Raw genomic sequence first — 25,107 nt, 5'->3', positions numbered from 1 at the left:
AGACTGACTTTTGGACCCCAGTCTTTGGTAAACGGTTTAGTGGAGTAAGATGCACCAAATTTAATAAGAAGCAGGCTCTTTAATAAATCTAGGACACCTTTGGGCACCAGAAACATCTATTCTGTCAGCTTTTAGTCCTACTTTACCCCAGGATCGCTGTGGCCCTTTATACTAATCCACCCCCACTTTTTAAAGTGTCACGATCTGTGAAAAAGTCGCCCTCTTATACACACATGAGAGCTTGTGCCAAATAGTTGCAACTTTGACACCAGATAACTGGCCCGTGAAGAAATGAATCCAATACCTGTGGGGTCTGTGGTTGCCTCGGCAATGAGAAGGATGACTGTGCTATACTGGTGCTTTTAATGGGATTGTGATTTTGCTCCTTGCTGCCTCGTTCCTCTGGGGACACTCTCCTTGCACTTATGTGTTCTGTCTGTATATTTTTTTTGTATCTAGGATTATGGTTGGTGTATGTGAACCTGTAATTGCATTTATTTCTTGTCTTCGCAATTTGTTTTTTTTTATTTATTTTTTTATAAAAATAAAAAATGATCCATCAGATGTTTTGTATTCAGTTTGTTGGTCAGTCGGGTGCCGCGCTCCGCATGCTTTCTGTATAGATCATCTTAAGACTGTATCTAAGGGTTTGCAGGGAAGAGGGGGCCCTGAAAAGCATTAGTATAGCATACCTGAAGGTGTGGTTGGCATATGAGAATGCAGGACGCCCCCTATAGTCTTCTATGCAGCCATTCAGCTTCCCAGACCAGCGTGACCCCCCCCCCCCCCCCCCCCTGCTATATTAAACTTGAAAGGCAATGCAACTGCAATATTCCTCTTTGCTTATTTGTACTTGGCTCAGGGGAATGCAGTCCTAGGGGACTTGAACATGCGATCATCTGAGCATTCCCATTGCAGTCTATGGGAGTTAGCCCTGCAGGTCTCCATAGGGACATTGCTGTGACAGGCCTCGGATCCTTTAGAGCAGTGTTCCTCAACTCCAGTCCTCAGGGCCCACCTGCCGGTCATAATTGGAGAAGATCCCACAGAATGAATACCTCCAAAAGATTCAGTAAAACTTGTAAGTCATTTAAACTCTTGCTCATTCTGGGCTTTGAAGTCCAGGATTTGGTCTCATCAGTGATTGACAGCTATCTCTATATACACAGTCATAGAGGGAAGGCTGTCAATCACTGATAGGACTGATAGTCCTGAGGATAGGTCATTAGCATAACAAATCATGAAAAAGCCCCTTTAAATGACTGAAATATAAGTTATACTGAATATTTTTTCCCCACAAAACTATATATCGGTCTGCCCGGCTCCTCCTGCTCTAGAACATGAACACTTCAGCTCAGACATGTTCAACCTGACAGGTTCCCTTCTTAAAGGGGTTGCCTGAGTCTTTTAACCCATTACTGACATGTACATTGCATTTCGGGTCTTTAAAGATGGCACACGTTCAGCAGGCACCACATACCCCCGGGTGCCTGCTGTTTTACACAAGACACCTGGAGCAGTCGCTCTATTCGTCTCTATGGGAGTTCCAGAGATAACAGGGTACAGCTTTGGCTATCTCCGGGTTTCCCATAGAAGTGAATGGCCATGGGCATCTGCGACCAGCCGCTCCGTTCACTTCTCATGATCGTGGGGGTCTCGGCAGTAGGGCCCCCCCACCAATCTAATAGTTATAATAACTTGAAACAACCGGAATACCCCTTTAATTCTGCAAGAGCAACAGAATCTGCGTCAGTCTCCTACCCAGATGTGAACAGAGCCTGAAGAGATATCTCAGAAGCGTAGCCTTGAGGACCATACTAACAGCCTTTCCTTTCCATTGCAGAGAGAACCATGAACCAGAGAGGTTGGGCCTGAATGGAATCGCAGACACAACAGTAGCAATGGAGGTGACATAACTTCAGACCATGGACTTGACCTGACCTTTTTTTCAGACATTATTTTTTATTATTTTTTCCCTCCACCTAAATGCAACCTGCAATGCTCTTTGGACCAGAGCGTGCTTACCATGGACCTAAATGGACTCTCGAAGTGTATGGGATGTTTTCCCGATATACTATTCTGTGTACATTTTGTAAAATTGGAAGAAGAAAAATCACTACCTTGTAAAATAGTTTATTTGTATCATTCATATTATTTCTGTTACTTGAATAGTACATATTCATCATCATGCTTTTGCACTTGAATTTGCAACTGAATGGATATAAAAAAAACAAAAACAATCTTTAATGGGATCATGAGCATGAAACGGGGTCCTGCATCACTTGTTTTAACTATTTATTTGCCATGTTTACATTTTGTATCTTGTACAAATAAATCTGACTTGTGTCTAAAAAGTTAAAGTGCCCCCGTCGCCTATGCCGAGTGCATTTGCAGGCCGGGCCGGACCAAGGTTTGGCGCCCCTACCCAAAAGCCAATGACGTTAGGGAGGCGCCTTGACGAGTTTCAGCTCTGATGGCTGCCTCCGCCTATGGCAAAGCGATGGGTCCACTTTAAAGATTCATCGGTAGAAAATTCTTGTACTTTTTTTTTTTTTTCTAAAGGAAATGTAAAGTTTTGCTTCACAATTTTTGGCTTTTTTTTTTTTTTTTTTTTTCGTTAATAGTGGCACTTCACTGTCAGACATAAAATTTGAGGCAAAATGGTATTTTCTACAAACTGCGCAAGGGAGGGATGGATCCAGACAGCGGAAATACAATTTATGTAGAAACTCACTTTTTCCATATATTTTGAATGTATATTTCTATTTATAATTCCAGTTTATAAGAGCAATCTACACAAAGTCTATGAAAGGAGAAGGAAAACAATGCATCCGGCGCCTGAGCGGGACGACCATTTTTTTTATTTTATTTTTTCCCCCTTCGGAATTAAATATTTTATTCAGCTTTAGGGTCCATTCACACATCCATAGAATGTGTCCGCACTCGTTCTATTAATTCTCTATGGGGCAGGAATGGATGCGGACAGCACAGTGTGCTGTCCGCATTTCCGTAGCGCGGCCCCCGAACTTCCGGTCCACGGCTCCGGAAAAAAAATAGAACATGTCCTATTCTTGTCCGCAATTGCAGACAATAATAGGCAGTTCTATGGGGGTGTCAGACGGGTGTATTAAGGTTCCCCAATACACCACGGAGGTGTGAATGGACCCTTAACAACAGTCTTGAGAGATTTTTTTTTTTTTTTTTGGGGGGGGGGGGGGGGGGGGTATTGCATTACATAGAATTGCAATAATCCGAGGTTCCCTATTGAGCCGTCCCTGGAGGGGGTCATGCTGGGAGGTTCCCTGTAATAACAAGGCAAGTAACGGGTCTGAAATAGTCTGAATCTTAGCTGTTGGACATTTTGCTAATGTTTAGTGGTTATTTTTTTTATACATTTTTTATTTGACCTTTTTTGTATTTTTTATACCATTTTCCTGTACATGAGATGTGTAGTTCTCCTCTCTATCAGATTGTTCGTCGTCGCACTAGTTCAGACAATTTTCCCTGTTACTTGTTCTTGATGAGTAAAAACTGCAGGGAAATAAAAAAAAGGAAAAAAAAAATCTTGGCTACTTTGCACAAATATTTTATTCCACGGTATAAAACCTTAAGGGGTTTAGAAAAACATCTCTGCTTTCTTCGAGAAATCGGCATAATCCTGGACCTACCCCTTTGATTGGGTCACAATAAAAGACTGAACTGAAGATTAAAGGGGATGTTCCAGGATTTGAACGTATTGCCTGTCCACAGGACTGATCACGAGATCCCACCTATAAATGGAGCAGTGGCCGAGCGTGGACGCTGCCGCTCCATCCATCTCTATAGGCGTAGAAGAGAAGCAGAGTATAGCCCTCAGTTATCTCGGTCAGTCCCATACAGATGAATGGAGCAGCATTGCACCTGCCTGACCATTGTACCATTCATATGGAGGACCATCATTCTCAAGGTCAGTGCTGGTCCAAGAAGTTGCCCCCACCCCCACAATCAGACACTTAGCGCCTATCCTGTGAATAGGGGATATGGTTAAATATTTGGAAAGCCCTTTTAAGGCTAGGGCTACATGGTGAATTGTGACCGCACAACATAAGATCGCCATCTTGTGCTGTTTTATCGCAGCGAACTGTGAATGTTGTTGCGTTGCTACCCGCAGTTTATTGCGTTGCAGTAGTGGGCAGAGATACAAACCTGCTGGATCTCGCTGCAACCACATTCACAATGATTAGTGATTGTTTGACACCTCTGCAGGCAATGACTGGCTGCAGCAGTGACCTGCTCCCCTTGCGTCACAGTGGTGGGAGAGTGAAGCTGGTTGGTAAGTATGCTTCCCTCTGTGTGTTCAGGACATGTGCCGCGAGACCCCCAGAAAACCCCTTTGAGTTTTTTTTGTTTTTCCACTAAAGTATATTCATTGTGCTATGAAAAGTTGTGCAATCTTTCCTCATATCTTTGCTTGCTGTCATTGTATGGAAATGTATTTTACATCTGAACTATTTTGATTTGCCCTGATCAAGTCCAACTGGCACAGCTGCAGAGCTCTTTTCTAATGAGCTGTGCATCTTAACATTTACTGACAGCTATCAGAGATCTGTGGCAGATTGCAGTGCTTTAAAAGAACTGTGTAAGATGAGACAAAGGGTATACTTTTTATTTATTTTTCCCCTCTAGAAACGGCACCGCTCTTGTCCAATGGCGGAGACTGGTATTGCTGCTCCTCCCCAGTCAAGTGAGTGAGGCTGAGCTGCCATACCAAGCACTGCCCATGGAGAACAGTGGTGCTGTTTCTGGAAAAAATAATAGACCCTTTGTCAAATCTTATACAATCCTTATTTACATAAAATCGTGAAACCCCTTTAAAGGCTATGGACACCTTTTGGGGGGCATTTTGTATTGCACTTTACTCATTTTGGGGTAAACAAAAAAAAAATATCTATAGGCTTTTATTAAAAATGTTCAGCTGTTTCTGAGAAACAAGGATTAAAAATCAGTGTATTCAGCAAGCTGTCACTTTGTTTTCTTTGAATCCCGTCATCTGAGGGCTCATGTATACCCCTGATCTCCTGACCTCATAAGCACTTATTTATGCCATATTCACTTTGATAAGAATTGAGCCATAATGAGTGCTTTGTTCAAGGTCAGGAGATCAGAGATGAAAGTGACACATGAACTTGATTCAAAGAAAACACACTGACCGTTTTCAAACAGACAAATTTTTAATCCTTGTGTTTGCAAACTGTCAGTGTGTTTTCTTTGAATCCAGTTATCTCGCGGCTCATGTGTCGCTTTCATCTCTGATCTCCTGACCTCAAGCAAAGCACTCATTATGGCTCAATTCTTATCAAAGTGATAAGAATATGGATTAAATAAGAGCTTATGAGGTCAGGAGATAAGAAGAGGTATACATGAGCCCTCAGATGACGGGATTCAAAGAAAACAAAGTGACAGCTTGCTGAATACACTGATTTTTAATCCTTGTTTCTCAGAAATGGCTGAACATTTTTAATAAAAGCCAATTGAAAAAAATTATTTTTAGGCCAAAATGCAATAAAAAAAAATGGCTCCAAGGTGTCTACAGCCTTTAATTTTTTTGCATCTTCTCTAGAACCGTACGCTGGGAATTTACATGTAACCCACTGAAATAATTAGTCTGTAAAAGTGGAGTGACTCTTATACAAGGTTGCTACCAGGTCTGCGGGTTATGATGGCGAGAATGGCACCAGCCCTGCCCAATGCCCACTCTCCTTTTTGGCACAGAATTGGTCACAACCAATCATATTTTTTATGAATAAGTGATATCGCCAACGTGGTAGCTACCATTTTGTCAGCCTATTCTTTTAGACTTGTGGGTCACTAGTCTGCAACCTCTTGACCAGCCGATGGGCCAAGGTTTGCAGCCTGTGGTTCTACAGCTGTGAAGCTACAACCCCCGTGTCCTAAAGTAAAGGGCGTTTTCCGGGACTTTGATATTAATGGCCGATCCTCAGGATAGGTGATCAATATCTGATTGGTGGGGGTCCAAAACCCAGTGCCCCAACTGATCACCTGTTTAACCCACCAGAAGTGGAAGGCTCCCCCCCCCCCCCCCACCGATCTGATATCGATGACTTATCCCAAGGCTTACATCGGTATTTAAGTACTGGAAAATCCCTTTAAGGTGAATATTTAAAGATGTTCTTGCTCATATGACCATTAGGGGGCACTGTTTCATTAAGGTTCTACAGATCCATCTGCTGAACAAGCACCAGTTATAAAAGAAGTCCCCCAGGGGTCAAGTAATTCCTACGCAGACGATCTAGTGAAATTAAAAATCTGAACGTCACACTGCTTGTATATTTTCCCATTTAATGCCGGGTTATGAAAGATGAACATGAACGTCTTTTCCAGAACTATTTTAATAAAACAAATCCTGTCTGAATAATGCAGCAGGGACCTCTGTGTTATTATCTGTGCTGATGTCTACGGCCTCCGAACATCTGAAAATAACATTTATGGGAAGTTCTCCCCGAGCCTCAGCCGCAATAGATTTTCCAAAGAAAGAAAAAAAAAAAAAGGGCCATGTCATAGGTGCCTACACATTTGATGGGTTTGGGGGGGGGAGAATTGTGCAGGCAGCCTAAGGGCTCATTCACACGACCATATCTGTTTTTGCGGATCCACAGCACACGGATTCTGGCTATGTGTGTTCCGCATTTTGCAGAAGGGCCAGCCGTATGATTGAAATGTGTATTCTTGACCCCAATTGCGTACAAAAAATAGGACCTGTTGTGTCTTTATTATTATTATTTTTTCTGGGCCACAGAACAGAAGTACGGATGCAGACAGCGCACGGTGTGCTGTGTCTGCATCCTTTCTGGCCCCAATAAAATGAATGGGTCCGCAATATTGCAGAATGGATACGGACTGAAATATACAGTGCTGTGAATGGGCCCTTATTTTGTTCTAGCAAAGAAAACACCACCTCTGTGGACCCCATACCAGCCCAACAGAACTGAAAGACGCTCCAGATAAGCGCATTCGTTTTCCAGATAAATTCTAGGCCTGCGTTACTCAGATGTGTCGCAGCTTGCCTGCGGGTTTCACTGACTCGAACTCGCAGCATGTAGAAATTTCTATGATGCTGTGAGTTTGGGCCAGTTAAACCCATGGTCGAGGCGAAGCACATCCATGCAATATGGACGTATAATTCCGGCCTACTTGCACGCTGATGGATCCGTTGGACTTCTGTACTAGAAGCTTTCCCTATTCATGTTTCAAAGGTCATTTATTGAAATTTTGAAACTGTAGATCACAAAATACAACAAAAGAAAAATGAATGGGTAACATTCCAATGAGTGTACAGATAAGGGTTACAGTCACGTAAAAGCTTTCCCTGTTCATACCACAAACGCGGTGTGAAAGCAGCCCAAGGCACGTGTCCAGTAGTGTGGCTCCATACAGCCTCTGAGTTGTAGCACCTTTGGGCCCTGCTGTACCTTATGTCTTTTGACTTCACATGAAAAGGTACCGTACGTGCTTTCAGACGCCATATTACAGAGATCTTCTGAAATACAGCGCCATAGGCAAGCACACACGGTACCTAAGTGCTGTAGTTATGGCGCTGCTGCCTTACAGGTCCTGCATACAACCCTCTCATCGGGAATGAATCTTATCAGAGGGGGAGAAACTGGAAATACAGGGTTTTTACATTTTGGCAAATTTTGTTTTTAAATTCATGATTGTTGTTGTGTTTGTCAATAATGATGGCCCTAAAACAGTATCACAACCCCAATTTAAAGGGGTATTCCCACCGTAGACAATTTTATGGTAGATTTGGATTTTTCAGACCTGCACCTATCTCCAGAACGGGTGCCAACCGTGAGGGAGCTACTAGATCCATGCAGAGAACATATGGAGAAGTGACTGCACAGGTGCCCGCCTCTCTCCATTCATTTCTATCGCAGTCACAAAAACAGTGGATTAAGGACGTATGCACATGAGTCACATGACCGTATATTGCATCCGTCTGATCTGCATTTTTTGAGGATGCCACACGGACCTATTCATTTCTACGGGTTTGCAAAAAAAAAAAAAGAAACGTCTGGATGCTATACCCATCCGTATGTCCGTTCCGCAAATTATACAATATGAGAAAAATGCAGAGCACACAGAAGGTATATATATATATTTTGTACAGATCTATGGTTTGCAGACTGCAATATGATCAAGTATCTCACTTAGGCCCCATGCACATGACTGTTTTTCGGGTCCGCATCCGAGCCGCAGTTTTTACGGCTCAGGTGCGAACCCATTCACTTCAATGGGGCCGCAACATATGCAGACAGCACTTCGTGTGCTGTCCGCATCTGTTTTTCCGGTCCCGCCAAAAAAATTCAGCATATCCTATTCTTGTTCATTTTGCGGACAAGAATAGGCATGTCTACAATGGGCCGCCCGTTCCGTTCTGCAAATTGCGGAAGGCACACGGGCGACTTCCGTTTTTTGTGGACCGCAAAAAACTGAACTGGTTGTGTGCACGAGGCCTTATGCAAACAACCAGTGGTCCATACAGCAGTCCTTAAAGCTGCTATAGTAGGTATAAGAGCGCCACACGAAGAAATACATGCACTTACCATACTTTTCAGAGTATAAGATGCACAACACCCCCCCCCCCCCCCCCCCCCCCCCCAATAAGTGTACCGGCCGCAGCACGGCAAATGTGTGGAAAGGCGGCCGGGCAAGAACCACACCGTACAGCGGTTCCCCTGCTGGAAAAGTTTACCGCCAGTTTGAAAGTAGCCTTAGTCCAAATGTGAATGACTGTTTTCATTATGGAAGTGGTCATCAGCATGTGGGGGGCACAGGTAGGTGAGGGTAGCACTGTGCTGGCTGCAGTCACCCTCCCTGGTCATCCTCTGGGTCCCGCTGAGCACTGTGTCCTGACCGCTCACACAGTCAGGACTTAGTGCAAGTGGGCACACACTATGACCTGAAGGTGTGCGCCGTCAGGTCACAGGGCGCAGAGAGACATGGAAAAAGTGATGCAGGGAGCAGTGGGTCCTGGATCTTCAGCGCTGTCCAGAGCAAGTGAGGTAAGTTTTTTTTTTTTTTGTTTTGCAATTTTTTTTGTAATGTCTGACCTGAGGCTGATGGGGGCTGGGATGATCTGATCTAAGGCAGATTGGGGGGGTCTAATCTGAATGATGGGGGCTAGAGGGGCTGATGTAGGCTACAGGGTCTGATCTCAGACTAATGATGGGTGGGGGGGTCTGATATGAGGCTGATGGAGGTTGAAAGGTGTGATCTGAGGCTGATGGAGGTTGTGGGGGGGGGTTTGATCTGAGGCTGATGGCGGTTGGGAGAAGATCTGAGGCTTATGGAGGTTGGGGGGTGATCTGAGGCTGATGGAGTTTGTGGGGGGTTTGATCTGAGGCTGATGGAGGTTGGGGGGGTGATCTGAGGCTGATGGAGGTTGTGGGGGGGGGGGGGGGGTTTGCCTTGAGGCTTATGGAGGTTGGGGGGGGGGGGGTGATCTGAGGTTGTGGGGGGGGGGGGTTTGCTCTGAGGCTGATGGAGGTTGGGGGGTTTGCTCTGAGGCCGATGGAGGTTGGGGGGGTGATCTGAGGCTGATGGAGGTTGTGGGGGGTTTGATCTGAGGCTGATGGAGGTTGGGGGGTGATCTGAGGCTGATGGAGGTTGTGGGGGGGGGGGGTTGATCTGAGGCTGATTGAGGTTGGGGGTCTGCTCTGAGGCTGATTGAGGTTGGGGGTCTGCTCTGAGGTCTGATGGAAAATATATTGTTTCTTATTTTCCTACTTCAAATCCTAGGTCTTAGGCCTCATGCACACGACCGTTGTTGTGTTCCGTACCGCAAAATGGGGTTCCGTTATCCGTTTCCGTTTTTGTTTCCATGTGTCTTCCTTTATTTTTGGAGGATCTCCAGACAAGAAGGAAAGTAAAAAAAAATCTAATACAGGTTTGCCATGCAAATGATAGGAAAAAAAACAGACGCGGATGACAATCTTGTGTGTCTCCGTGTTTTTTAGCGGTCCCATTGACTTGAATGAGTCCGCGACCCATTTTCCGTGAAAATAATAGGGGAGGTTATATTTTTTTGACGGACTGGAACCACGGATCACAGACGCGGATGACAAACGGTGCATTAGGCCGACTTTTCAACGGACCCATTGAAAGTCAATGGGTCCGCAGAAAATCACGAAAAAGGGCACAAGGGACACGGAATAAAACAACGGTCGTGTGCATGAGGCCTAATAGTGTGAAAAATTCAGTACATGCCTTGCCATACTATCAATAGGGTTAATAAAGGGAACCTGTCACTGTGAAGATGCAATATAACCAGCCAGCAGAAGGCTATGGAGCAGGAGGAGCTGAGCACCTGGGGAAAGATTCAATATAACCTGTATTTCATTCATTTAAATTCCTGCTCGTTCTGGCCTTTGACGTAAAGGAGATGCTGCTGTCCGTGACGGACCGCTGTCTCTGTATGCTCTCTCTGTATGCTCATTCATTTCTACAAAATACCTGTGGTATCAAAATGCTGACTCTACCCCTTAATACCTTGAGGGGAGGAGTGTCCAAAATGAGGTCACTCCTAGGATCCCTGCGAAGAAGAAATCACATTTTTCATTTTCGCAGTGGAATGTTTCTGAATTCTATTGTGTCAAAGTACTCACTACACCCTTTAAAAATGCCTTAAAGGGGTTGTCCAGGTTCAGAGCTGAACCCGGACATACCTCCATTTTCACCCAGGCAGCCCCCCTGACATGAGCATCGGAGCAGTTCATGCTCCGATGCTCTCCTTTGCCCTGCGCTAAATCGCGCAGGGCAAAGGCATTTTTCTGAGTTCCGGTGACGTACCGGGCTCTCCATGGGGCTGACAGGAACCCCGGTGACGTCACCGGCACTGATGGGCGGGATTTGGCTCTGCCCTAGCCAGTAAAACGGCTAGGGCAGAGCTAAAGCCCGCCCCTCAGAGCCGGTGACGTCGCGGAAGTTACCGCCCGGCAGTGTGTTATTGAAAACACAAGAGCCCGTGCCCTGCGCGATCTAGCGCAGGGCACTGGAGCGCATCGGAGCATGAGATGCTCCGATGCTAGGCTCAGGGGGGCTGCCGGGGTGAAAATAAGGGTATGTCCGGGTTCAGCTCTGAACCCGGACAACCCCTTTAAGAGGTGTAGTTTCCAAAATGGGGTCACTGTTTGGGGCTTTCCACTGTAGAGGTACGCCAGGGTCTCTTCAAAAGCTACACGGTGCCCAAAACCAATTCCAGCAACATCTACCCCACAAAAGCCCAATGCTGCTCCTTCCCTTCTGCTGCCCTGCCAGGTGCCCATACAGCGGTTTATGACCACACATGGGGTGTTGCTGTATTCAGGGGGGGGAATTAACAAATGATGAATTTCTATTTCTCTTGTGAAAATGTAAAAAATCATTTTATTGGAAATATGTAATTTTTCCTTTTCACAGCCAAGGGTGTCTAAAATACCTGTTGGGTCAAAGTGGTCGCTACACCCCGCTATAAATTCCTTGAGGGGTATACTTTCCAAAATGGGGACTCAGGGATCTCTTCAAGTGCGTCATGGCACCTGAAAAACTATTCTGTAAAATCTGCCCTCCAAAATCTGGCGTACGTCGTCCACGCACAGTCAAACTGCCAGTGCCTTTGGATTTCCTCAGTCTTCTCATGCACCCTATTGTGTACTTTGGACGGGCATCTGGAATGGCGCAGGGTATTTCTAAAATATGTGGGCACCTAAGGTTATATACACGACAGGGCCCTGTGTAGGAGGCTGTATGGCGGCATAAAAAGACTCGCTTAGCTCTGTACTATACTAGCCGCTCTAGGATTTCCTTCACAGCGGGTAAAGGTTCACTTTACTGCCCTAGTCCTGTATCTAAATACCCTGGCTGAGGCAAAAATGCCATGTTGGCACCGCCCTTGCACCATGGAACCACGGAGGCTTGCGGTGCAGTAAGATGAGGTGTTGGAGATATTGTCTTTATATGTCTGGCGATGGAGCCACAACCCACATGAAACAGCCCTGCCATGCTCCTCTATGGGTGCCCTTATATATTGGGCAGTGGGCGCCCGTGGAAAGAATAGACCCCTCTTTAGAATAAATTACCAGCAGTTGCCCCCATTTGGTGCTGTAATGGTGGCCCTATATCCCACTTAGGGTGAGGGTGCCCAAGTAAAGTTGGGTAACTAGGGGCATACTGCTTGGCATGTGCCCTGGGTGCCAGGTTCCAAAGCCAATAACCCCTCTGAGGAAATGGATTTAACAAGCACAAAAAATTAAAATGATCATACATTAAATTCTGAGGAGAACGAGAGGCATGATGAGAGTTGCAGTCTCCTACCTGGTGGGCAGCCTCAGCCATAAGGTGGTGACTCAGAGAACTACACTTCCCATCATCCCGTTGGAGGGGAGGCGCTGTGGGCGGCGCCCTGATGCAGAGGGGACGAGGAGCGGGCGGCTGGTGCTGATGCAGGATGGCTGAGCTGGAGGCTGCACACAGGGGCAGGCGCTGAGCGGAGCCCGGACATATTGATGCGGTAATTGACTCTCAGGGAAGATGGCAGATCCCGCTGAGTGCAGCATCAAGGTGATGTGCCGCTTCCGGCCTCTGAACAGCTCCGAGATCCAGAGGGGCGACAAGTTCATCCCCCTCTTCAAGGGAGACGACACCGTGGTGGTCGGGGTGAGTGCGGTGCCGCCATCGTCACCTGTGTGCACGGGGCCCTGTCTGGGGAGGGGACACCGTGGATAAGGGGATGGATACAATGTAGATACATATCTATATGACTGTATACAGGAATATAGGATGGATAGAGTCAGGGCCTGGGCTGTAGTAGATGGTGCAGTCCCCGGCAGGTGCTGTATCAGGGAGGGGTGCGGACTGCAGGCTGCTGTCTATGGGAGGGGGCAGTCATCAGGAAGGGGGCTATATAATGATGGATGTGTGTGTGTATATATAATCTAGGGTCTGTGCTGTATAAATCACCTATACACAATATACAGCAGATAGCATGTGCATCAGGGACCTGCAGATTACATCCTCAGACAGACATAGATTGATGGAGACATATCTAGATAAATATATAGATATCACTATTATCAACAGACAATATACAGCAGCCATGTGCACCAGGGCCTGTGCTGTGTGAGGGAGGGGGGCAGCCCGTATGCTCCATATATAGAGGGAGGAATACAATGTATATACACAGCAGGGTATCGGAGGCAGGCAGCTTCACAGTATACATGGGCTGTATGTATAAGGAAGGTGCAGACCTAATGCAATTGTCTATAAAGGGATGGTATCTATCTATCTATCTATCTATCTATCTATTTATCCATTATCTATCTATCTATCTATCTATCTCCTATCTATCTATCATCTATATCTATCTATCTATCTCCTATCTATCTATCTATCTATCTATCATCTCTATCTATCTATCTATCTATCTATCTATCATCTCTATCTATCTATCATCTCTATCTATCTATCTATCTATCTATCTATCTATCTATCTATCTATCTATCTATCTATCTATCTATCTATCATCTCTATCTATCTATCTATCTATCTATCTATCTATCTATCAATCTATCCATCCATCTATCTATCATCTATATCTATCTATTGTTGGGAGGTGTAGTCATCAGGTTCACCTAAATATATATAAGGGCCCAGTAGGCTGTAGGATACGTGTCATCGGAGCTGCAGTCCTAATGCACCTGTATATATAGGGATGGATACTTTGGGGGGAATTTATAATTTGCGGTGTTTTTTGGTGTCAGTTTTAAGTCTGTCTTTGCATTGCTAAGTTGCGCCAAATGTATTTAATGGCGCACAGTAATAATATATTTGGCCCACGTGCAATGTGGTGTAGACCTATGTCTGTGAAAGTACACCAGGGGGCTGGCCGTGGTGGAGAATTGACTTTTCAGCGACTTTTGAAAATGTCACAAATAGTAAATGCGCCAAAACACGAAACATCTCCTAAAACGTAGACTACCTTGAAAAGTGGCTAAGTATGGTGTAAGTGGTAAATGTCACAGAATTTTGCAGACAAAAGAGGACAAAGGTGCATTAGAATAATAAATGGCCCCTTTGTATACGCATCATGGCCTGTGCTGTGCAGGGTCCAGGCACAATCATCAGATACATAGGTAACATTCTGCCATATGCAAAGAGTCATTAGTAGATACATGAAAATGATGGACTATGGAGAGGGATATAGGCTTCATTGGTTTATATAAGGACTGAGTACAGATACATCTGCATAGGGCGATTATATAACCTGCACGGTGTCCTGTTATATAAGGGGAAGGGGTTTTAGGCCCCTGTATATGAAGCTGTGTATATACCTTCTGTATGAATGTCTGTGATAACAATGCACCCTGTGCTTTATGTTGTCGGGCTGGGGGTGCAGGTTATATCAGAGGAGGGGGCTGTTTTTTCCCATTTCTTGTATTGATTATACTGGGGTGGGGGATTCTCTGGCTTCTTCAGCAGATGACAGTGGGGGTAGGGGGAAATAACCTGTGGATGGGGGAGGGCATGGACAGATCTCAGGGGTGCTGCTGTGTAAATGGGGCAGGGAGCATTGTTTGGACATCACCAGAAATCTGGGGCCTGACCTGCTGACTGGTCGTTCATTCATTACAATGAGAAGGCCAGATAGATCGCCTGCCGCCTGATAAAACCAGAATCTGGGGATGCACACCTTGTGATTGCAGCTCTGGGGCCACATGCATCATCATTGATATTAGGACACCATGACCTTTGCTGGGAATGATATAATTTATTTTGCATTGTGCATCCTGTCATCTGCCCTGTCTCCATCATCATCCTGGGTGCATGCGTCAGGGGTCAGACTGTCAGCCATTGTGTGCTGAGCTGCTCCTCCTCATCAGATTATTCCCTGGCAGCCGGGGACATTCTGGCTGTTTCTGCTGCAGCCTCAGGATGAAGTCATAGAGCTGTGGGCATGCTCAGTGCAGCTCCTGCGGAGGACCAGCTGATAGATGCATTGCTACCAGGATGTTGGCTCCTTCCTGGTTTTCCTGATTATTTAGGCCACAAATACCAATAATGCAAATAACCTATAACATGATGTGTAGAGATCGTCGCAATCCTTTCCTATGTCATGGAAGTATCTGTGCACAGCGTGGACAGGCAGCAGGGAAAGCAGGTAGTATGCTTGGCTGTACAGCTAGGGGTATAACCAGTAGGAAGGAAGAGATTGTGATCGCGCTGTATAGAGCGCTAGCGAGACCACATCTGGAATAATGTCTCAAATCTTCCATGTTTCTATGTTTCTTAAGCCCCATTCACACAACCTACAAAGTGCTTCCGTGGGATTTCTGGTCCATGCCTTCATACCACAAAAGATGAGACATGTCCCATGTTTTGTTGTATTTTGCGGATCGCAGACCCATTCAAGTCAATGCGTCCGCATCTGCACCAGGAGTGCTCACTGCCTGTGCATTGCAGACCACTATTAGGGATCATGCCCACAAACTTTTTATTTTTTTTTTGTGTCTTTTCCGTTCACTTCAATGGGGCCACTATCAGAAACGGAAATGACTCCGTCTGCATTCCGCGTCCGTATGTCTGCATGGCTGTTCCCCCAAAAAATAGAACATGTCCTATTGTTGTCCGGATTACAGATCAGGATAGGACTGTTCTATTAGGGGCAGCCATCCCTTACTGCAAAATGAGGAATGCACACTAGCCGCCGGTATCTGTGTTTTGTGGATCCGCAATTTGCAAACCGGCAAAACATCCAACGGTCGTTTGCACGAGCCTTACTGACAAGTTCCAACTTTCTAATTCACTTTGTCTCAATTCCTCACAATTTTCAAGATCTTTATTCCAATAGGGACAGAGTTTATATAGATACAGTTAAAACCAGAAGTTTACATACACTATATAAGAAGACGCATATTCATGTTTTTCTCAATATCTGACATGAAATCAGAACAAACCTTTCCTGTTTTTGGTCAAATAGATTACCATAATTATTATTATTTGCCAAATGCCAGAATAATGAGAGAGAGAGAGAATGGTTTAAGGCATGTTTATTACTTTCTGCAATGTCAAAACTTTACGTACACTAAGATTACAGAGATGAACGTGCTTTGGTCCGACATGTGCATATCAACCCAAGAACAAAAGCAAAAGGCCTTGTGAAGATGATGGAGGAAGCTGGTAAGATTGTGTCTATATCCACAGTGAAACGAGGACTGTATCAACATAGGCTGAAAGTCCACTCTGCCCGGAAGAAGCCATTACTCCAAAAGAAACATAAAAAAGGCAGATTAATATTTACAAATGCCCACAGGAACAAAGACCTACCTTTTTGGAGACATGTCCTGTGGTCTGACGAAACTAAAATGGAACTTTTTGGCCATAATGACCATCGTTACGTTTGGCGGAAAAAGGGAGAAGCTTGGAAGCCTAAGAACACCTCCCCAACTGTGAAACACTGAGTGGCAGCGTCATGTTTTGTTGCAGGAGGGACTGGTGCACCTCACAAAATAGATGGCATCATGAGGAAAGAAGATTAGGTGGAAATACTGAAGCAACATCTCAAGACATCAGCCAGGAAGGTAAAGCTTGGGCGGGATAGGTCTTCCAAATGGTCAATGACCCGAAGCATACTGCCAAACTGGTTACAAAGTGGCTTAGGATAACAAAGTCAATGTTCTGGAGCGGCCATCACAAAGCCCTGATCTCAATCCTATTGAAAATTTATGGGCAAAGCTGAAAAGGCAGGTGCGAGCAATAAACATGGCTTAGTTACACCAGTCAGAAGGAATGGGCTAAATTCCGACCAACTATTGTGAGAAGCTTGTGGAAGGATATCCAAAACGTTTGACCCAAGTCATATTGTTTAAGTGCAATGGTACCAAATATTAATGAAATGTATGTAAACTTTTGACTTTGCAGAAAGTAATAAAAATGCCTTAAAACATTCTCTCTCTCATTATTCTGGCATTTGGCAAATAAAAATAATTATGGTAATCCTAATTGACCAAAAACAGGAAAAGTTTATTCAGATTTCATGTCAGATATTGAGAAAAACATGCATATGTGTCTTTTTATATAGTCAAAACAAAGTGTCTGTGGATCACTACAGCTGAGTAATTAGGATCAGGCGCTCTTGGTCTTTGTGACCCACCCAGTCACAGGAAACAAAGTATTAAAAATAAGACCAGGCACTCAAATATGGAATCAGATGAGATATCTATTTATTGGAGATTATACTCCCTTAAATGGCAGTGTATAAAATAGCAAATATCATTACATATATACAATAGCAGCAAATAAATAAATCGTATTAATAGCAACAATGGATACAGCATAAGAGACCGCAATCAATTGATAAACAGAAGGTCCAAATATGAAAAACCACAATTCATATATTAGTGGATATCACCCTTTCCAATGATTGCATTCAGCTTCAATAGGGTAATCAGTCCCGTATGTTGCTCCTAATAATCGCAGGAACTCAGGAAATCAGACAGACACAGTGCGGTGGTGTATCAAGGTGGCGCCCCACCTATTAAATTGTTGTACCAGTTGTACCACTGAGGAAGGGGTTATTTAAAAAAAAAACGAAATGCGTATGGTTCATACCTTGCACCGGCATGCTGGGACAGTAGTTGTTTCCCTGGATTTTAAAGCTTAACGGCCGTGTTAGAGACCGGCGATTACTGGAGGAACCTTCGCCCAAAAGCTCCGATCACACGAAGCTCAAACAAGTCACATGAGCGGACATTCAGTTGGCGTCTGGTTCATTGCAAACATTTCAAGTCCCTGTAAGGATAAGAGGACACCGGCTGGACTTAGGTAAAATTGATACAGTTGCGTTAATAGGTGGGACGCCACCTTGATACACCACCGCACTGTGCCTGTCTGATTTCCTGAGTTCCTGTGATTATTAGGAGCAACATACGGGACTGATTACCCTATTGAAGCTGAATGCAATCATTGGAAAGGGTGATATCCACTAATATATGAATTGCGGTTTTTCATATTTGGACCTTCTGATGTTTATCAATTGATTGCGGTCTCTTATGCTGTATCCATTGTTGCTATTAATGCGATTTATTTATTTATTTGCTGCTATTGTATATATGTAATGATATTTGCTATTTGATTTATTTTATACACTGTCATTTTAGGGAGTATAATCTCCAATAAATAGATATCTCATCTGATTCCATATTTACGTGCCTGGTGTTATTTTTAATACTCTTTTTATATAGTGTATGTAAACTATTGGTTTAAACTGTATGTGCAGCCTGGAGCAACCCATACATACAGCCAGGTCCATAAATATTGGGACATCGACACAATTCTAACATTTCTGGCTCTATACACCACCACAATGGATTTGAATTGAAACTAACAATATGTGCTTTACCTGCAGACTGTCAGCTTTACCTGCAGACTGTCAGCTTTAATTTGAGGGTATTTACATCCACATCAGGTGAACGGTGCAGGAATTACAGCAGTTGCATCTGTGCCTCCCACTTGTTAAGGGACCAAAAGTAATGGGACAGAATACTAATCATAAATCAAACTTTCACTTTTTAATATTTGGTTGCAAATCCTTTGCAGTCAATTACAGCCTGAAGTCTGGAACGCATAGACATCACCAGACGCTGGGTTTCATCCCTGGTGATGCTCTGCCCGGCCTCTACTGCCACTGTCTTCAGTTCCTGCTTGTTTTTGGGGCATTTTCCCTTCAGTCTTGTCTTCAGTAAGTGAAATGCTCAATCGGATTCAGGTCCGGGGATTGACTCGGCCATTGCATAACATTCCACTTCTTTCTCTTAAAAAACTCTTTGGTTGCTTTTGCAGTATGCTTTGGGTCATTGTCCATCTGCACTGTGAAGCGCCGTCCAATGAGTTCTGAAGCATTTGGCTGAATATGAGCAGATAATATTGCCCGAAACCCTTCAGAATTCATCCTGCTGCTTTTGTCAGCAGTCACATCATCAATAAATACAAGAGAACCAGCTCCATTGGCAGCCATACATGCCCACGCCATGACACTACCACCACCATGCTTCACTGATGAGGTGGTATGCTTAGGACCATGAGCAGCTCCTTTCCTTCTCTATACTCTTCTCTTCCCATCACTCTGGTACAAGTTGATCTTGGTCTCATCCGTCCATAGGATGTTGTTGCAGAACTGTGAAGGCTTTTTTAGATGTCGTTTGGCAAACTCTAATCTGGCCTTCCTGTTTTTGAGGCTCACCAATGGTTTCCATCTTGTGGTGAACCCTCTGTATTCACTCTGGTGAAGTCTTCTCTTGATGACTTTGACACACATACACCTACCTCCTGGAGAGTGTTCTTGATCTGGCCAACTGTTGTGAAGAGTGTTTTCTTCACCAGGGAAATAATTCTTCGCTCATCCACCACAGTTGTTTTCCGTGGTCTCCCGGGTCTTTTGGTGTTGCTGAGCTCACCGGTGCGTTCCTTCTTTTTAAGAATGTTCCAAACAGTTGTTTTGGCCGCGCCTAATGTTTTTGCTATTTCTCTGCTGGGTTTGTTGTGTTTTTTCAGCCTAATGATGGCTTCACTGATAGTGACCGCTCTTTGGATCTCATCTTGAGAGTTGACAGGAACAGATTCCAAATGCAAATAGCAGACTGGAAATGACCTCTGGACCTTTTATCTGCTCATTGTAATTGGGATAATGAGGGAATAACACACACCGGCCATGGAACCCCTGAGAAGCCAATTGTCCCATTACTTTTGGTTCCTTAACAAGTGGGAGGCCCATATGCAAACTGTTGTAATTCCTGCACCGTTCCCTGATTTGGATGTAAAAAGCCCACAGTCTGCAGGTAAAGCTGACAGTCTGCAGGTAAAGCTGACAGTCTGCAGGTAAAGCTGACAGTCTGCAGGTAAAGCTGACAGTCTGCAGGTAAAGCCCACAGTCTGCAGGTAAAGCTGACAGTCTGCAGGTAAAGCGCATCTTGTTTGTTTCATTTTAAATCCATTGTTGTGGTGTATAGAGCCCAAAAATTTACAAATGTGTAGATGTCCCAATATTTATGGACCTGACTGTATGTTTTCAGTCTATAGAAGCCTCTGTGAGCTGGACTCCAGATGTACTCCATACATTTTACCTAAACTAGAAGGACATAGATTGTAAGCTCTTGTGAGCAGGGCCCTCATTCCTTTTGTTTTAATTGTTGACACTTTCGTTGCAATGTTATTTCTGACTCTATTTGTACATAAACTCCTTCATTGTAAAGCACTGCAAAATATGTTGGCGCTATATAAATAAATATTATTATTATTAAGGACAGTAAAGAGACTTGTGTTGCAGTGAGAGCCGAGTCTCTAGGTGTAATAGTAACACCCCCGTTGCTCCTAGAGGCTCATTTGCATATATTAAAACCTCATTTTTCTCAACAATGCGGACACATATGAACATGGGACCAACATAGATACCTTCAGCTGCCAAGCGCAGATGCAATAGGTCTGCCAATTTCATAGGTACAAAACTGCTGACAGATGCCCTTTAAGGCCTGTTTCAGACAGGCGTTGCGGGAAACGGTGCGGGTGCGTTGCGGGAACATGCGCGAGTGCAAAACATTGTAATGCGTTTTGCACGTGCGTGAGAAAAATCGGCATGTTTGGTACCCAAACCCGAACTTCTTCACAGAAGTTCGGGCTTGGGATCGGTGTTCTGTAGATTGTATTATTTTCCCTTATAACATGGTTATAAGGGAAAATAATAGCATTCTGAATACAGAATGCATAGTACAATAGCGCTGGAGGGGTTAAAAAATAATAATAATAATTAAACTCACCTTAATCTACTTGATCGCGCAGCCCTGCTTCTCTTCTGTCTTCATTTTTGCCGTGTGCAGGAAAAGGACCTGTGGTGACGTCACTCCGGTCATCACATGATCCATCACCATGGTAAAAGATCATGTGACGGACCATGTGATGACAGAAGACAGAAGAGAAGCCGGGCTGTGCGATCAAGTGGATTAAGGTGAGTTTAATTTTTTTTTTAACCCCTCCAGCAGCTATTGTACAGTACCATGCATCCTGTATTCAGAATGCTATTATTTTCCCTTATAACCATGTTATAAGGGAAAATAATAATGATCGGGTCTCCATCCTGATCGTCTCCTAGCAACCTTGCGTGAAAATCGCACCGCATCCGCACTTGCTTGCGGATGCTTGCGATTTTCACGCAACCCCATTCACTTCTATGGGGCCTGCGTTGCGTGAAAAACGCAGAATATAGAACATGCTGCAATTTTCACGCAACGCACAAGTGATGCGTGAAAATCACCGCTCGTGTGCACAGCCCCATAGAAATGAATGGGTCAGGATTCAGTGCGGGTGCAATGCGTTCAACTCACGGATCGCATCAGCGCGGAATACTCCCCCGTGTGAAAGGGGCCTAACAGTTTGAAAAAGCATCAACTTGCTGTGGTTGTCAGGCACCTGGCTGCTGCACTATGGCCTCTGTATGTGGACTCACCCTTAGGCCTCTTTCACATGAGCGATACAGTTTGTATCAGGATCTGTTCAGGAAAAAACGGATAGTTTTGCACTTAAGTTCTATATTATTTTTTTTATGCGTTCCTGGTTTTCATTCTTTCTGTCCGGATTGTATCCGATTTGTATGCACTTTTCACGTGCGTTTAAAGAAAAACTGAGGTATAACACTCCAACATCTCTAGCAACCATCAGTGAATAATGCATTGTATCCGGATGCCTTCTGTTTTTTTTAACCCAAGTCCCATTCATTTCTATGGAGCCAGGGCTGCGTGAAAAACAGACAATATAGAAAATGCCGCAATTTTTCCTGCACGGACAGATGGTCAGAGAAAAACAAGGCTCGAGTGTATAAGCCTATTGAAATGAATGGGTCAGAATTCTAGATGCTGTATGGATGCATACACAGTGGCAGATTTGGCATTTCAGAGGCCCTAAGCAAAGTTACATCTGGCGGCCTCCATTGAACTGCTAAGGTCTTCCTCGAGAAGACCTATACTTAGCAGTGCAGCAAGGGCACTTCTGCTACTGTTCTAGAGATGGGAAAGCCCCCTCCATCCCCAGACCCCAAGTCTGGACCTGAACATACAGTACAGACCAAAAGTTTGGACACACCTTCTCATTCAAAGAGTTTTCTTTATTTTCATGACTATGAAAATTGTAGATTCACACTGAAGGCATCAAAACTATGAATTAACACACGTGGAATGATATACTTAAAAAAGTATGAAACAACTGAAAATATGTCATATTCTAGGTTCTTCAAAGTAGCCACCTTTTGCTTTGATTACTGCTTTGCACACTCTTGGCATTCTCTTGAGGAGCTCCAAGAGGTAGTCACCTGAAATGGTCTTCCAACAGTCTTGAAGGAGTTCCCAGAGATGCTCAGCACTTGTTCGCCCTTTTGCCTTCACTCTGCGGTCCAGCTCACCCCAAACCATCTCGATTGGGTTCAGGTCCGGTGACTGTGGAGGCCAGGTCATTTGGCGCAGCACCCCATCACTCTCCTTCATGGTCAAATAGCCCTTACACAGCCTGGAGGTGTGTTTGGGGTCATTGTCCTGTTGAAAAATTAATGATGGTCCAACTAAACGCACACTGGATGGAATAGCATGCCGCTGCAAGATGCTGTGGTAGCCATGCTGGTTCAGTATGCCTTCAATTCTGAATAAATCCCCAACAGTGTCACCAGCAAAGCACCCCCACACCATCACACCTCCTCCTCCATGCTTCACGGTGGGAACCAGGCATGTAGAGTCCATCCGTTCACCTTTTCTGCGTCGCACAAAGACACGGTGGTTGGAACCAAAGATCTCAAATTTGGACTCATCAGACCAAAGCACAGATTTCCACTGGTCTAATGTCCATTCCTTGTGTTCTTTAGCCCAAACAAGTCTCTTCTGCTCGTTGCCTGTCCTTAGCAGTGGTTTCCTAGCAGATATTCTACCATGAAGGCCTGATTCACACAGTCTCCTCCTAACAGTTGTTCTAGAGATGTGTCTGCTGCTAGAACTCTGGGTGGCATTGACCTGGTCTCTAATCTGAGCTGCTGTTAACCTGCGATTTCTGAGGCTGGTGACTCGGATGAACTTATCCTCCGCAGCAGAGGTGACTCTTGGTCTTCCTTTCCTGGGGCGGTCCGCATGTGAGACAGTTTCTTTGTAGCGCTTGATGGTTTTTGTGACTGCACTTGGGGACACTTTCACATTTTTCCCAATTTTTCGGACTGACTGACCTTCATTTCTTAAAGTAATGATGGCCACTCGTTTTTCTTTACTTAGCTGCTTTTTTCTTGCCATAATACAAATTCTTACAGTCTATTCAGTAGGACTATCAGCTGTGTATCCACCTGACTTCTCCACAACGCAACTGATGGTCCCAACCCCATTTATAAGGCAAGAAATCCCACTTATTAAACCTGACAGGGCACACCTGTGAAGTGAAAACCATTTCCGGTGACTACCTCTTGAAGCTCATCAAGAGAATGCCAAGAGTGTGCAAAGCAGTAATCAAAGCAAAAGGCGGCTACTTTGAAGAACCTAGAATATGACATATTTTCAGTTGTTTCACTGTTGTTTGTTATGTATATAATTCCACATGTGTTAATTCATAGTTTTGATGCCTTCAGTGTGAATCTACAATTGTCATAGTCATGAAAATAAAGAAAACTCTTTGAATGAGAAGGTGCGTCCAAACTTTTGGTCTGTACTGTATATTGCAGACTTTAAGCTACTTGCATTGTTGTTTTCCGGTATTGAGATGCAGCAGAGGATCTCAATACCGGGAAAAAAAAAATGGTTCTGGTTTTTCCCCATGCATTTCCCCATGCGGAATTACAAACGCAAGTCGGAAACTAGGCTGATGGACCAAAATCCACAGGAAAATATGCACGATTTGGTGCAGATATTGGACAGGTACACTGTGAATTTTCTGCTGCAATTACCGGTGGAAAATCCGCAGCATATTACAGTACCAGCAAAGTGGCTGCGATTTTACAAAAACTCATCCGCAAGCAGCAAATTGCGAAGGAAATTGACCCGCGGTGTGGATTCCACATCATGTTAGTTTATGCTGTGGATTTGCAGTGCAGATTCCATCCTTTGCAATGCACATGTAATACATGTGGATTTTGCATTATATTCACAGCAAATTCTCGCCATGGAATCACGGCAAAATTTATGGCGGAAATTCAATCTTATGTGGCCGTAACCTGTTCAGTATTTACTTAGGGTGTGCTAGTAGATGACATTACTGGGGACTGTGCTGGGCAATAGTAAGGCCTCTTGTACACGACCGTGTGCCCCCCGTGGCCGTATTGTGGCCCGCATACGGCGGGTCCGCAATACACAGGGCACCGGCCGTGTGCATTCCGCATCATGGATGCGGACCTATTCACTTGAATGGGTCCGCAAATCCGGAGATGCGGAACGGAAGCACGGAATGAAACCCTACGGAAGCACTACGGAGTGCTTCCTGGGGTTCTATTCCGTGCCTCCGCACTGCAAAGAGATAGAACTTGATCTTGGTCCACGATCCGCATGCGGCTGGCCCACGGTCGGTGCCCGTGCATTGCGGATCGCAATTTGCGGTCCACAGCACGGGCACGGCCAGCACACGTTTGTGTGCAAGAGGCCTAATGCTTATATCCCAGCCCTCCTTTTTCACTAGATTTCCCGTTGTGTGACAGTCTGGAGTCTGTGAGCATTGTTCCCTAATAACTCTGAGCTCCGTCCTGCTACAACTGTCCCACGCAGTTCATACTGAGGGCACTCGCCCCTGGTGGTCAGTTCATGCTGGCATTGGCATGCCAATATTTAGCCCAGAGTTCTGTCTTGTGATGGTTGTGGACAGTTTGTGCTGGCGTGGGGATGTCACGTGACTGTGGCGGTCACGTCTATAGTGACATCACTTGGCGGCGACGTGCTGGCATGGTGACGTTTGGTCCACAGTGACTTCATGTGACCGTGCTGCTGTATTGTCAGTGGAAAGAAGACTTCTGTCCCCTCTCCTGACATGTCTGTTTTAGTAACTACTTGCATTCCCCATGTAACAATTCT

General features: G+C 44.8%; 2 protein-coding genes across 2 annotated transcripts in view; both read left to right on the top strand.

The window, feature by feature from the left end:
- EPC2 (enhancer of polycomb homolog 2) overlaps positions 1 to 2,586 on the top strand; it is a 75,093-nt gene extending 72,507 nt beyond the window's left edge. The window contains exon 14 of the mRNA XM_044303236.1: positions 1,844 to 2,586. Coding sequence (XP_044159171.1) covers positions 1,844 to 1,916 — 73 coding nt within the window. The 3' untranslated portion in view covers positions 1,917 to 2,586. The remainder of the gene's footprint in view (positions 1 to 1,843) is intronic.
- Positions 2,587 to 12,570: 9,984 nt separating this feature from the next.
- The window catches only part of KIF5C (kinesin family member 5C), an 80,963-nt gene continuing 68,426 nt past the window's right edge, over positions 12,571 to 25,107 (top strand). The window contains 1 exon segment of the mRNA XM_044303440.1: positions 12,571 to 12,696. Within this exon segment, the coding sequence (XP_044159375.1) occupies positions 12,571 to 12,696 (126 nt within the window).

Source organism: Bufo gargarizans, chromosome 8, assembly GCF_014858855.1.
Source record: "Bufo gargarizans isolate SCDJY-AF-19 chromosome 8, ASM1485885v1, whole genome shotgun sequence".
Classification (NCBI taxonomy): Eukaryota; Metazoa; Chordata; class Amphibia; order Anura; family Bufonidae; genus Bufo; species Bufo gargarizans.
The sequence above is the reverse complement of the archived record's forward strand: the minus strand, read 5'-3'. Positions and strand labels throughout refer to the sequence as shown.